The sequence below is a fragment of the Strix aluco genome, chromosome 5 (genome assembly GCF_031877795.1).
Source record: "Strix aluco isolate bStrAlu1 chromosome 5, bStrAlu1.hap1, whole genome shotgun sequence".
Lineage (NCBI taxonomy): Eukaryota > Metazoa > Chordata > Aves > Strigiformes > Strigidae > Strix > Strix aluco.
This window is the reverse complement of record NC_133935.1, coordinates 61,052,743-61,068,323: the sequence shown is the minus strand read 5'-3', so window position 1 is coordinate 61,068,323 and position 15,581 is coordinate 61,052,743. Positions and strand designations below refer to the sequence as shown.

Below are 15,581 nucleotides of genomic sequence, written 5' to 3'. Positions count from 1 at the left end.
GAGATCTATTGTTCTTATAAAATAGCAACTAAACCAAGAAATGATGCATCTGGATATGGACTGGTGCAACATCCCCTCTCCAAGTCATCAGAAGGCCCTAAATGTGAAGACACAGGCATGTTGCAATTGCTTTAGTCATTAATAAATGCAAAATCTAAGTCACTAATCAGAAATTATTCTCTATTTTGACCTTAAAGTATATGTTATTCCCAAGTCAACAATACAGATTTCTATGGGCTTAACTTCAGATAGGTGAATAGTCTTATCAACACTAATAGGACTTAAATATTTGCTTAAATAAGCTGTAGATCTGGGATCATAATTTGCACAGTAAGATCCTTCCAGTCAAACTGCTAGTTCTTCTTCATATAGCACTGAAGACATACTACATTAAGCCGCTGGAATCGTTCATATATTTCCAAATATGTAACTGAAAGTATATCAACAAACTGGAAGAAGTTATGAGAAGAGATAAAACAAAAAAAAATGGTGTAATACAGGAATATATTGTGTTATGGCTTGACGGTGAGCCCAACTCTGATTTTCTCTCCCTCAGCCTGTCTGTAGACACTAGTGTCCAAGTGGTACGCCAACACTTGCCCTGTCAGCACAGAACTCCCCCAGTTCTCTGCAACTGCAGGCTAGATTGTCAGCTCTTGCACAGGTGGTAGGAAGAATTACTTATGGGAAAGATTGAAAGTGCTCTAGCAAATAAATATGTGCAGGCTGGACCAGTGATGACAGAAGAGAGATGCAGTCATCTATAAAGACACAGACATTAAGGAAGAAAGTGAATTAAGCTGATACAAATGGTTAAAAGCAAGAGTAATGGGGTGGAATTCAATAAAGGAAAGTATGAACTGAACATCAGGGGAAAAACACTGTCAAAAAGATCTAATATCCTGTATTATTATCTTCCATGAGAATAGTCATTGCATTTTTCCACAAAATGTAGTAGAAAACATGCTGGAGGGAGCAAAACTATGAACACAATGATCTAACACTTATTTTGTGCTTGCAAAATAAAGCAGTTCTGATTCTCTATACTTTTGACATTCTTCCTCAGTGGTGGGAAACACCTCGATCAAACACAAACACATAGCCACTGTGGATGTTAAGGCCTGGATTTTCGTCCCCTGATAGGATGGAAGAAACATTTCGACACAAACAAAAAGTGTTTATTTTGCCATGACCACAACTAAAACTTAAAAGTGTGCAGTTATGGAAGGATTTTGAGGGTCACTACTGGTTGTAAACACTTCATATGCAGCTCTTGCCGAGATGGATATCTCTGTGACAAGGCAGGTGTCAACCCCTTTAATTTGACCAAATTCAATCCTAAATGTATATAGAGGGGAAGGAATCATTTCTCCTATAGGAGAGTAAAAGAGCAAAATTAGTTTAATTAGTTTAGACATTTGTGCTTTTGCACAAGCAGGAAAAACAAAAAAACCCACAGAATCATATGGCAAAAGAGAGAGCAGACGGCATGAACAGACACAGAACTGATACAGAGACTTGTATGAAGTGTCTCTATGTCCCTATGAAGCCACTATGAAGCGACAATTTTGACAAGGAGGAAAGAACTAGTTCTTAGAAGCAGAAGCTAGAAAAGATGTAATAGGAAAAAAGACAAACTATTCTCTTGATACTGCTATTACACAAACTGGAGGTCTTACCTGATTTGCATCTCTTGGAGAAGGTAGACTAGGCCTTGATACGACCTTAACTAAAAGGAACTCTCTCTTAAGGTCTCTTTTTCAAAGAAACAAAAGGATTATAAAATAGTGTGCATGAAGTAATGGTTGCTTCCGTTCTGTCCCTTGTACATCTTGAACTCAGAAGAAAACCCTTTCTCTTGCACCCAGTTAGTTTCACCAGGTAGAACATCTTCACAAAAACATCAAATGTAATCATGGCAAGTAATGAAACTGATAGAGTGGAGTTGTGATCTCAAATATATACATATACACAAAAACCCTGGAGACCATAGCTAATATAACTGAAGAGTCCATGCAATTGGTTCATCAATCTGCAACTCTCTACAAAAGGAATCCCTTCAAGTTCAATGTAAATAGAATTTACCCATTTCATAAGTCTGTAAGGACAAAAAGAAATAGGACAGAGGGGGACTGGAGAAAGCCCTGAATAGGCTACATTTTAGAGAACTAATTTCTCTACATTAACTGTTTGGATTTCGCTAAGTGAAAGTATTTCAAGACAAAGATGACTGTTTCTAAAATGTTTCTTCAAAGGCCTGCATTTTGATTTGACATTAATTCAAAGTAGGATTCTTCGAAGTAAGCTGTTACCAAATAAAAAAGTGTCACAGCCTAGAGCAGAATAATGCCTTTTGTATTTAAAAACCACTTTCTTTCTATGTAGCCTTTGGTCTAAATTATCTTCTCAAGTGAACTCTGAATTTGGGACTGTCTACAATGGTGACATGGTCCTTCTCCTTCTTTGCAAGAGAGTAAGTGAAAGGGGAATCTGCGTAAGGTGTTCCTCCTGCAAGCTAGAAGGCTTACAGTCTCACTGAAAAACAGTCATTTAAAAAAAGGAAAGCAAGGACAGGTTTAGGGAGGAACCATTGCATCACTATGACTAAATACGTAGGCATCCATTCTTTTTAAATCTGACTTTCAATTGCCATAAAGGTCTGAGTTTTCACACAGTGCCCAGGTTACCAGATAATAACAATCAAAACAACTGGCTGCCCAGGGAAGTTAATAAATCATTTGCTCCAAGCATCACAACAAGCAGATCTACTCCACTGGAAAACAATCCATTTAAAAAGCAAGGAAAGAAGAGGAGAGAAACTTTATCTACTATGAATACCAGAAGCTTACTCCATCAAGAACAGTCTCTTTAGGCAGCCATAACTATTTCTGCTGTAAATAACATGGATATGTGTTAAATCAGAGCCAAAAATCTTTCCAGAATTCAACAGTATTTAGGTCATCTGCACTCTATTGACAGACACTGAACTCTCAAACCATAATGATGTAGCTCAGCAACAGTGCATGCTGTCCCACTAATGAGGCCCTTTTTCCATGAATAATGAGTATGGACATCAGCTGTGTTGCCAGGTACATAATATAAACACAATTTAACACACTGCTTGCAGAGGCTGAGGTTTCGCATAATGTGATCCAACTTTTTAGCCCAGGGTGGGGGCAGACAGCTCAAGGAAATGATTTGTTCATATGTTATCAAAATACAATAAATCAGGTTTGGTCTTAGTGAAAAAAAAGGCAGTGGAGTGGGACCAACAGAAACTGCAGATAGGAAAGTATAAATGAGTTCATTGTTTTATATTCCAATAAATCTTACAACACATGAAACTGATGAGTTCTAAAATGAGCTGAGACTCCCTGAGATGGGCCTTCTGAGACTCATGAACTGTAAAGGGTTACACTGGTTAAGCCTGTGTTTGCTGAGTCCTCATGCATACCTAGTGTATACACACACACTTTTGTTTATATATGGCAAAGCATGAGTTCAAACTGCATGGGTTCAAGTAGACAAAGTAAGAAGAGTTTTATTTTGAAAAGCCTCACTTGTTACATTTACGACCTCAGTTTTGGCTATCAGATGCTTTTGAAAAAGAAAACACATGTTCAAATTTTATCAGCTTCCATGACACAAAGTGCCACCATGGTATTGTCTAAAACTAGGTATCGATGCTTTAGTATGCAAAAGCAGAGCTGGCACAGGAGTTTAGTCCGAGATTTGGGAGGGCATGGCTTAATTCCCTGTTCTGTTCTGCTGTCTCCCAGGACTATTATCTCATAACTACATTAAAGACTAGAAGGTACCAATGTCCAGTGGTGCCTGGGGCATAAAAATGGGTATTTCTGCTTACTTGCTTCTTAACATGCCAAAATAAAGTCCATGGGGATCTACACCTGTGTCATGGGAATTACTGAAATACAAGGAGCTACAAGACTCTGATGTTACCACTTTAACTGCAGATTTCTTCAACCAAACTAAACACAATCAACATCTCTCCCAGAGTCATTACTGCTACTAGATGGCAGTACTCAAGGGCCTGGGTGACATTCTGATCTCTGCTTAGAATATTTGACTCCAGAAAGAGTCAAAAACATTCCAGGCTGTATTGGTAGCAGTGACTACCAACTAATGGTGCCTATAATCAGCTGCTTATTTATCTTCTGTTAAATAACCTCAGCTCTGCCACAGTCTGCTGCAGGGGTCTGAAATTTGACAGGATGATCACGTTAGTATCAAGCCAATGGGCTACTGCTGGCCTCATTAAAATTTATCTTAATTTCCTAAGTTATAAGATGTTAGAAGAAAGCAGTTAGCACATATTCAGTGGAAGTTTCTGCACTTTTTTCAGTTATACTCTCCAAAGATTCTTTGCTCATCAAGTAGGGACGTCTCAGCACTCCAATAAACCTAAGCATCAACCCCTTGCCACTGTTTCATGTGATGATATGGGACCAAGTACTGGGGCTGACAGTGAGAAGTCTCTGTCTGCATAAGCTCCTACTGTTCTGCTTTTTGGCACCCAGACAATGCAGCAGAGAATGTCAAATGCAGAGGAGGTAGAAGCCACAGAGAAAAGGGTAGATGGAAAAGATGTCTGGTAAGACAGGAATTGGAAAGTGGGTGAGGATCACCAAGTATCACGACCATCACTGCCCTGAACAGAAGACTGAAATAGGTAGTTAAGAAAGGCAGAAGAATGGAATTGGGAATGAGTAGTACTGGCTGAACAAGAAGTCTCTGGTAGGAACTGGGAGCAATAGAAAGCTTAAACTGACCTTGCAAAAGGGAAGTAGAAGACAATTCAGTGGACAAACGGGACAGGAGATCAACTACGGGCAGGCTGGAAAAGCTGCTAATTCCTTCAAGAGAAAGAGTGGCCAAAGCACTGTGGATGTAAGCTCCAGGGCCCATATTGGTAGCCATTTATACAGCAGTACCTCATATTATGTCCATTTATCTTTTCAAAAACTTTGGAAGTTACAAGCCTTAAAATCTCTGTTCAAAGAACACCAGAAAGACTGTAAGAGCTAGTAATTAAGAACATTTCAAAGGGTACATCAAGCTAGAGAGTTAAGAAAAGAAACAGCAAAATTAAGGCTACCAGTTTCAGTTAGTTCAGCTATTTGATTCATGTGTGTTATGATCTCATTCTTAGTTATATGATTACATAACATTCCTTTCATAAACTCCCTTGACATATTCCAGTGCATAAGAATGAGACTTTTTTGAGGATGAATGAGGACTGTGCAGTAACACAACAGGAAACTGATGGCTGTAGGATTCCCGATTCACTTGTTGCAGAACTTGGAATGTGGATAGTGAGTGAGGGACTGCAGGAAGTGTATGAAGAGTGGCACTGTGCAGGTTGATGACCGTTGCTCAAGAGAACTGGATTATATTCCTGTTTCTGTCACAAAGTTTCTACTTAACACAAGTAAAACCCATTTAACTTAAACTAAACATAATATGCCAGTTGGCGCTTCTTACTCTGTCTTTTCTGTGAGACCCTGGTGTCTTGAATTCAAGTTCAAAGGACTAGAGTGGAAGTCACCAGGAGCTGTGATTTGAACATAAAAAGTGATGTAATGCTGCATAAACTGATACTTACTGAAAAATACTGAAAATTAATGCGAAAAGTTCACCTAGTCTCCTGAGCTTTCCAAGTTTTCCCCATAAGACATGAAGTCTGCTACTCACTAGACTGCTGTGAAGTTAAATCAATTAATGTTTGTAAAGCACTTGTATGCTAAATCAACATTCATAGAAAAGTCCACAAGGGAACTCATAATCCTTTTTTCAGACAAGGTTTGAATAGCATGCAATAAAAAGTCTGCAGAACCTAAGGAGTCGGCTTTTTTAAACATCAACAGAAAGCAAAGAAAGCACTGAAGAGCTGATAGTGAGTGAGTTCCATTACCCTGTACAATGAATTAAGCATGGGTTGGCAGAAAAAATGGACAATGTTAATCTTTGGATTCAGGACTGTATAAGGGGATCTATGAAGCTTGTGCCAATCACCTTATTTACAGTGTTTCCTAAATTTTAAGAGTTTGACTTAGAAACATTGCTTCTGTGTGTACCTTATAGAGAAAATATAAATATATATGAACTTACCATCATATTTTGCTAAGACTGCCTGGACATCTGCATATGCTTGCAGTTCCAACAAAGCCTCTAGCAGGTTTTCATGGATGTTGAACATGCTAAGCAGAGGAAACTCCTTCATCAACTAAAATCAATAACATATGAATGGGTTAGATTATCAACATGGAAAAGGGTTTCTTGCTCAAAACACATTGAAATAACAAACACCAAGTTTAAATCCCCCAGTTCCCCTTGTTCTTGGCTTCTTCCCAGAATTCACTGTTATCTCAGAGATTTCTGAGCTCTTAATGGACACTGGCTCAGGTTTCTTGACAAGACGTGCTTTGCATTGGATGTAATTAGTCAAATCCAAGAACACAGCTGCCTGAATACATAACCTTCCTTCAATTAAGATGCTTCTTCAAAGTGAAGAAGAGTTATTGCACTGGAAAAGAATCTTCAACAATATAGCTCCTGTGTATCAGTAGTAAGTAATCCAGCACCTCTCTGGTATATTAGTAGAAAAAACAGAAAATACATTGAAAAAATCAAAATAAAATCAAATGAGAGGTTACATATATGCAACTATATTATCAAGTAGGATTTGTAATTGTGGATACTTTAGAACACAATTGCAATTGTGGCTAATAAAAAAAGAAAAAAGAAAAGGCAGCAACAATAGGAAAGATAAAGTTTATACAAATCTAACACTATAACTAAACAATCCATCTTGTATGACAAACTAAATGAAACATGTAGTTAAAATAATCTAATCCTTTTACATGTCAGTGCCTTTACGAACTAACCCTTTGAGAGAAGCATCCATGTTTTTTACTGCAGAATTGATTAAATAGTTTTTTATTGTCAGAGTGATTCTCTAAAGAACTGAAGTGTTAAAAGATCCTTGCTTCCTTGTGTCCTCTTTATGGTTGTTATACCTTAACTGCCTACATGATATACATTCAGCACACAAAGGTCCCACACAGTGTAGAACTACAATAGCTGATATTACCACTGTTCTTCAGGAACTTTCAGGGGAACACTACCATTTACAATCTCTCTGAGATGGTTTATGAGAACAGAAATACTATAAAAAGCCAAGTAAAGAAAATGATTCAAGGTCAGCCCTGCTCAATTTGAAAATAGTAAGCTGGACCTGAAAACACTGTCACTTAAATCTACCTTCGAAATACAAATAGAGAAACTGATGAGAACCAGCAAATCTTAACCTTGCAAACAGGTAACTTAAACAAAAATAAGCCAGGATTGAAGTGAGAGGGGTGGAATTTATTAAGAACTTCAGAAAATGAGAAACAGGTAATGCACTAGAGCTTCTTCACTCTGTTAAGGAAGAAACCTTAACAGACGGAAAATGCAGATAATTTCTTCCTTGTGTTAGTGGTCTGGCATAAACTAATGTAAGAACTATGCTGACCTTTAGGGATAAATCTGTCTAAATTTGGCTATCTGGATAGTACTGACTTTGCTGCAGTTTGAGGATTATTAAAATATCAAAGGCAAGGGCAGCAGTGTTTTGTTTAACTGATTATATAAATTTCTGGTGAGAGTTATGATCACTGAGGCACTGAATTTTTGATGCTCATGGCATGGGGATGTCCATAAAGCTCCTAGTTTCAATAGTAGGAGCTGAACCCGTGAAAAAGAACACAACCAAAACTGCACAGTTTGCAGGCTTTTCTCCTTCTCCAGTTTTCAAAAAAATGGACCACAGGCCATGGTGCTCATCTAGGTAAATGGAAGGATTTGACAACAAAATAAAAATTTTAAGTCATGCTCATGAAGAAAAATAACTGCAGGTGAAAATTCACATACTTGGATTCATCAGTTAAAGATTCAGCACAGAGCCTACTTCTCTTCATTCTTGTCTTTACTCACGATTGCATTTTTAACAGAGGAAGCTACTATTTGGCAGGAAAAAGCATGACAGAATCTGGCCCTTTGTATACAGTGATTTAAAGTTCAGAATGAACATATTGCAAAGAAAGCCCTCCAAGGGATTAAGTAAGATTATCTCTGCTCATTGAGAATGAATAATGGCTGGCAGAATAGCATTCCCTCCATCAGTGAAGAAAAGGGAAGAGCTGCAGCTAGTTATAGACATACTGTGGCCAGTAAAAGCTCTTACTCTGGTTCTCCATTTCCCACTGATACAACTCTCAGATTTTTTTTTTTTTTTCTATTTTAATTAGGTTCTGTCAGAGTGATAAACCCTGCCTAAGACAGCAGCAGAATAAAGGTCACTGTCCGGACTGCCAGGCCTCCAAACTAACAAGTGTTAATAAAGGTTTCATCTGGGAAAGGTTGAACATTAAGAAGCCCAACCCAGTCATAATGAACTCAGTTGATATTGTAGCTACAAAAATAAAACACTTCTAAGTAGCCACTCAGTTATTCGAACACTGACTGTGCATAAACGACAGCACGCTTGCTATTAAAAAAAAAAAAAAAAAGAAGAGAGGACATGAACTCATTTCTCTGTCATCTCAGGATGTAGAGTATATAGTTTTCACTGCAAATAATTTTCACTCACAGTAAAACTTTGGTTTTTGAGAAACTTCCAAGAAAGTACAGCCACTTAGATGGCAGAATATTCTGATGTGTCATCTTTTAGGTCTCATAGTGAAAGCAAACACTGAGGGGAAAAAAACCAAACACCACAAAGGTTGCAACATAGGCCTGCTGGACGGTCAGGGCAGGCCAAATACTGCGTCATGCTGAGCAGCAACGGAGAGCAGACCACGAGCCTGCTCTCTCCCCTCCCTAGCAGATGGAGAGGGAGGCTGGCTCATATGCCACACAGAGATGTAAAGATGGGCATGTTATCCCTGAACACAAGAATGCACCCTCAAGTTCCGCAGACCTGTACAGCATCGAGCTCTAATCTGGACTCTAGTTTAAGAGGCACAGACCTCGCTTTGTACCCAAAGATTTATTTTCTGTGAAGTTACAGACTAACATTTGCCAAATCATTTGGCTTATCGATTTTCATTCTCTTTATGTCTTTACTGTAACCTGACAAATGTTTTCATTTGAGTGTCAAGCACTGCATGTAAAGAAAAGACGAAGGCTCTGTTACCATTGTTCTCCACAGCTTAAGATCTCAAGAGACAATCATCAAATTCAGCACTCAAGATTTCTCACCAGAGCCGCTACAGCTTTTTACATAAACATTAGTCAGGCCTAAAAGTTTCATTGTAAAATTCCAGTTAGTTGCTTTCTCAGCTGGTATGAAAGAGCTGTGCTCCACCGAGCAAAGCTTATTTTCATACCATATGAAAACAGACACCACATGGCTGTGAACACATTCCCTCCTTACAATATAAGGATGTTCAAACAGCTATTGAACATATCATACCAAATATTTGTTTACAAGGATTTTACTTTGAGTTTGTATTGGTCAAAATATTTTCTAGTGATGAAATTCAGACCTGAGGCTGGGTTAGCCCATATTCTGTTCTAATTGCTCTGCACATTTGGGGGGAAATGGATACATGTGTCAAAAGCAGAATTGCTCTTCGTTGAAGGATTCATTAGGTAAACTGCACATATATAGAAAGGGTAGCTTTTGCAGAGAATTAATAAATCTTAATTTTTTAGATAAATAATATTTTGGGAATACAAGTTCCCAGAAAAATTCTGGAAATAAGCCTGACACAATCAGATATCTTATCACTAGTCCTGGGAGGGCCATATTTCCAGACTCACCCAATCCATATTGCAGGGTGTAGGTTCAATGATTTTGTGATGGATATGAAAACGTGATGATTACAAAAAATGCTTTATGGTACAAGGAAATCCAAATCTGATTTACTGAATGAGGAACAAGTTTTATCTCCCAAAGACTGTTCTTTAATGACAAGGACTCCCTTCCTTGAGAATATTTCAGTCATCAGCATTTTCTCATTTAGATCTAATTTTCGAAACATTTTCAAGGAATGTAGCTTTAACTGTTGCATCCATTATTCTCCCTGTGATGACATTAACATCATGCATCAATTAGCAATGTTACATTATTTGTGTAGAAAATGGCTTTAAGCTACAATTTATGCCTACGACTAGACCATGAGACTCATGGGAATACAGAGGTGGATAAAAGCTGGTGTTGACACATTCATTCTTCATTTGCATTATGGCTGTATGCATGGTCACATATTTCATGGGCAGAGCATGCAACCATTCATTGCTGCTTATACTCGTATCTTCTCAACAAACAAACAAAAACATTTCTAGATCGATGTATTCAAAAGAATGCATTCATAAATATGAAAAGTTAATTCAGCTTAAAATGAAGAAACAACAACAAGCAGACAAGAGAAATTCAATGCAAATAGTGAAACTGTTACAACTTCAATTCCTAGTGTATCTATTCCCACAGCGGGTAGCTGGAACGGTAAAATCTGTCTCCTAAAAGAGGAATGACTGAGGCTGCAATCTTCCAGGTGCAACTGTCCACCACCGTTGAAGAATCAAGCACACGGTATGGGTAACACTGTTATTTTCACAAGTGCTTTGCTTAAACTGCTTTCTGGAATATGACTTGTAATCTGTAAGAACTGTTAACTTGAACAAGGTAGAAAAGGCAAAACTCCAAGCCATTTCAGAGTAGAAAACCAGAAACTTCCATTTCTGTGGGCTTCACTGTCTACAGCTAAGCTTTCAAGTGTCTAAACTCTGACTGAAGCTTACTCTGGTCTTGAGGCACTTGCAACATGTCACTCCACGTTGACTCTCTGATGTCTAATAAGATACACTAATGCTTAAATTTTTGTCCTAGCCAGCTCACCTGGCTAGTCATCAGACTAAGGCTAGCACACAAAAAAGGCCCTGTTATCAATGTCAGATGCTTAAAAATTAGGCTAACTCCTGGTCCTAAAAGTGCAACTCATTCCAGGGTGGTCTCATTGTGAGTGGAATTCATGTGATATAAACAGACTCTCTCATAGTTCCTGGAGTTAGAAAATTATCTGAAATACACTGCACCCACCTGAATTAAAGTTCTGCTTAATTACAGCAAAAGTAGGATTCTGTCATTTAATGTATTTCTCTATGTGCTGCATTCCTTTTGGCAAATAATCACTGTTTTGTTTGGAAGCAGCTCCACAGTTACTCTTTCTCAGTTCAGAAAGGATAGAAGCTAAGAAGCCAAATCTGCCAGATCCTGTTCTTTTGGAGCTTGAAAACAATTAGCAGTAGGATCCACATATTTTCATCCATATGTGGAATTCAGGGAATTTGACATGTCATCTAATGCTTGAACTTCAGAGTGTCAGGAAAAAGACCCAGATACAGTTTACACTAACTGTGGGATGGTACAGGTATAAAATTTGCTGACATTATATTTTTACTTTGGCAAATGTGAGTTTAGTCGTAGTGCTCCATAATACTCACAGATAATATGACTTCTCTTCAATGTAGGATTAACAATGAGCCAATGATGTGAAAAATATCTTCCCAAATATGCAAACTCTAAGGAAATATGCTAGAACATGCAGCCTTTATGTTCTCTCTTAATAAGAGGATTAAAGCCTTCAGAGTATGACTTGAGTTCTTTGAGAAATATAATTATGAAGATGCTGTTATTTGGACTGTGCTATAAAAATGCATGTAGTTCTGGAATAAAGAGAATTTTAAAGGCAGATGTGGCATGAAACCAGAAGAGTGCAAGTTGTTCCAGATGTACATTTACTACTAAACAATCACATCACATAAAAGTAGTAACAGTGATAAATTGTGTTTGTTACATCAAAGATCAGTAACTTCATAAAGCATGAAAACAAAGTCATTACTCATAGCCCTCTTCAAAAACATTCCTTTATTTGCATCATTCCAAAGCACTTTTTGCAGAAACTTTGCCATATTTTTAGAATCAGATTTTTAAATGAAATTAAAGAGGGAATTATCTAGTAGCTCAAAAAGGAGCTAGGAGATTCCAGAGAGATGGAAAAGCATAATTAAAAGACAATACAAAGCCCCTGAACATGATGCAAGAGGGCAGACAAAAAGGAGTACAAGTTACTAGGGCTCCTACCAAGACCGTGTGACTACAAAGACTATAAGACTATATTCTATCTTAATGATGGAAAACCCATAATTTATATGAAAAACATTATTATTATAAGGGTTAGGTAGTAGTCACCAAATTTCTAGTTTCTGAGGGGTTTGCGCAGGATCATAGTCATGACAAGAAGTGAGGGGTCTGAGTCACGTGCAGGTAAAGGGAAGGATAAACAGCATCAGGGGAATCACAGGAGTCTCCGTTTTCTTTAAGAGCCCATTCAAACAAGGGATGTTCCAACCCACCCCTCCCACTTACCTGTAACATGTAAATCTGTGACAAAACAAACCACATTTGAATATACAGACATATGGTAATGTTAAAATCAGCATTTATCACTTGCTATTACTGCAGTGCTTATGTGTCAAAACAAGAATTAACTGAAGATACTACTCTGTGGTAAAGATTGACAAATGTCACAATTCACAAGAGTAGCCCTTTTTAAAATTTATGAGATAACTCTTGGTTTCGTTTAACTAAGAAGTACTTTTCCTTCAAATTTTAATAAATGGTACTTTAAGCAACTGCTACAGTTGTTAATAAAACTAGAATCCCACTCAAGGCAGAGCAGCCTGCTTAATCTGACCTGCGTAACACAAGCCAAAGAATCTCACTCACTAATCCTTGCCTCAAGCACAGAAGTATTTGGGAGAGACAGACAGTAGCTGCCGATGCAAGAAGCTGCAGAAGTTGTGTTGTTAAATTGCTAGGGATCATAATATCTTTATTAGCAACTAGTACTCTCTTTGTTTCACACAGCTTGATAATTCAAGGTACAGAACACTGTCCCAGCTGTGTATTCCCATTAACTAAGAGCAAAGCAGCAATGCACACAACAATACAGAATCCAAGAGTATACTGAACAGAAAACCTTATTCAAAGCCCAGCAAAACAGGTTGCCAAGAAAGCATGCTAGATTTGCAGAACCATCATACCAGCAAAAATCACTAACACCACTGGTCATAAAAAGATAAAACCCCAACTTTCTCATATCACTAAAATTGATTAAGTATGGTTGAGTAGGCTTTTGAAGCCTTCAAGTGACATAGCCTTCAAGTGATATAGCCTCTTAAACCATTTTAAATGCTTAGGACAGCCTGGGTGTTTAAAGAACTTATCATGCAGCCCATTAATAAGCATACAACATATAAATACTTCCAACTGAAACATCCTCAACAAGGTTCTCGGAGCTAGGTACACAGAAGTAGACTTCTAGGTCCTTTACTGTGATCTGAAGAGTGATTTCTCAGCAGATATGACTGATCCCAGAAACAAAACGTACTTTTCTGACTCTTAAAAAGTATTTTAGTTTCTATCCTTATCCAGAGCTGAGGGAAGACCTGGAGAGTCTCTTCTCTCCCTAAACCTCACTCATTTCTAAAGAGAGCTTCAAAGCATGGGTCAAGCTGCAATTCCACTGTGTCTCAGAAACACATACTTGTTAAAACTACAAAGCAGTCTTCAGCGAAGCGCAGGGCTATGGGGTAGGAGATAAAGACACTCTAGAATGAGTTTCTTTAGTCATGTCTCTGAAAGAGGAGGCAATTAAGAGTTTCTGTTCACTCTGTCCACTAGCACGCCTTCTGCCTCTGCCTGCCACCCTTCTCTTTCCTAAACATACATCACCCTTCAATGAAAGCTTGTTCCATAGTCTAACTGTTCTCCAGAACAATCCCAAGAAGCTTGAATTAATTTGACAATTCACTTTCTTTCTTGCACAGTACATTTTCACCTGGATACTTCAGTGACCCAGTGAAGGGAAATCCCATGTCAGTCTGCTCCTGAATTCAGTAGTGCAGTCACTGATGCAATCGCCCACAAAGTAGAGAAAGTGCCTTTGCATACCCTCCACATCCTCTCTGTTTTTAATCAATGAAAAACAAGAAACAATAACCCAGCAGACTTTTGTTTTCTTCCATTGTAATGGTGAGGGAATCTGCAAAGAGCAGAGAGCAGCTGGTACAAAAGGCTACCCTTGCTCATCAGGATGTAGCTACTTGGCTTGCAACATTGTCCACAATAAAGATTGAACATGAAGGGATACTGAAGATTCCCCACAGCCACCATCAAGGCCTTTCACCTCTGCACATAACAAATTTTCCAATGTAATTTAGAACAAACTAGTTTAAATTCTCCTAACATAATCAGCACAACAAATAAAACAACCAGCACTGTAGACTTTCTCCTCAGGGACAGTAAAAGAGATTTAGTTCCCTCACAGACCATATCATGCTCTGTATAAACAGGAATAAAATTGGAATAACTGTTGACTAGACTGGAGTTATTCCAACAATACACTAATCAAAATGAGATCACAGGTTAACTCAATATATAGAAATAGTGACAGCTGCTGGTTTCTATAGCAAAAAATAGTAAATAATTATCATCAGAAATACAAGCAAAAGCAACACCTATATATGATTCAATTACATGCTTCCATGAAAATTACAGGTTCATAATTCTCATTCAACTCAACTAAATTAATGGCATCCAAGCAGCAAAGTCAGCAACAAAATACTATCTCAGAATCAATCACAGAAGCAAGAGAAATTCCTACCCATTTTTTAAAATTAAAACCCCCGTTTTTAAACAGTTTTTTAAAGTTTCAAAAACACTGGTTTTAAATATCTTCAATATAATATTAAAGAATATGATTTTCCTATCAGCAGTGTCTATAACCATAAAATCAAAATCTTAAGTCGCCAACAACTAATTTTCTTTCCATTAAGGTGTTTTAAGCAGGATCGCAGTCTTTTCTTACATAAAATTCAAGTAAGACAATCTAATCCATCAGTAATGTCCTCAAGATGGCCTCATATATGCAATGAATTAAACACTCTCAAATATTTTATTTTTTCAAAGTGGCAAAGACTCACTACATCCCAATCATATTTCCCAGATGGTGTCATGAACCTCTTAACACTTCATTTCCATCATGTTCCATGTCTTGAGAAATCTGTTTTCAATCTTTCAAACACAAACAGAGCCACCGCCCTCTGTTCCCTGATGCTAGATTCAGCAGTCCCCAGCCAACATATTCTTCATATTCTTTTTAGGGTGAATAAATTCATCTCCTCCCTCATCAATCACATAGAAACCTTCAGTGACACATTCATGTTCTTCAAACTTCTTCATAAGTATATTATTTATGTCTTCTATGAAGCAATGGAGGATATGCATTCATCAGAAATAAGTAGCTTCAAGCCAGTCTAAGAAAAGCATCTGCAAAGCTGACTTGACCCTACTCTTGGTTCCAGTGTACTGGAGTTGTGACCTAGAGATACTGCTGCTTTTATATTTCAGCTAGGGACCTGCTAATTCTCAGCTCTGTTTGCTCACAACAAAGAGCTCTAGAGGAATCTAATTTCAGTTCTGAGGATTTGGCTGTGTGTGTATGTGGAAAAAT

The 15,581-nt window shown here is 37.8% G+C and overlaps 1 protein-coding gene across 4 annotated transcripts in view; it reads right to left on the bottom strand.

The window, feature by feature from the left end:
• The window catches only part of ST7 (suppression of tumorigenicity 7), a 157,327-nt gene that overhangs the window by 31,203 nt on the left and 110,543 nt on the right, over positions 1-15,581 (bottom strand). For all 4 annotated transcript variants that reach the window (XM_074827551.1, XM_074827553.1, XM_074827549.1 and 1 more), the window contains one exon: positions 6,130-6,244. In XM_074827551.1, coding sequence (XP_074683652.1) covers positions 6,130-6,244 — 115 coding nt within the window. The remainder of the gene's footprint in view (positions 1-6,129; positions 6,245-15,581) is intronic.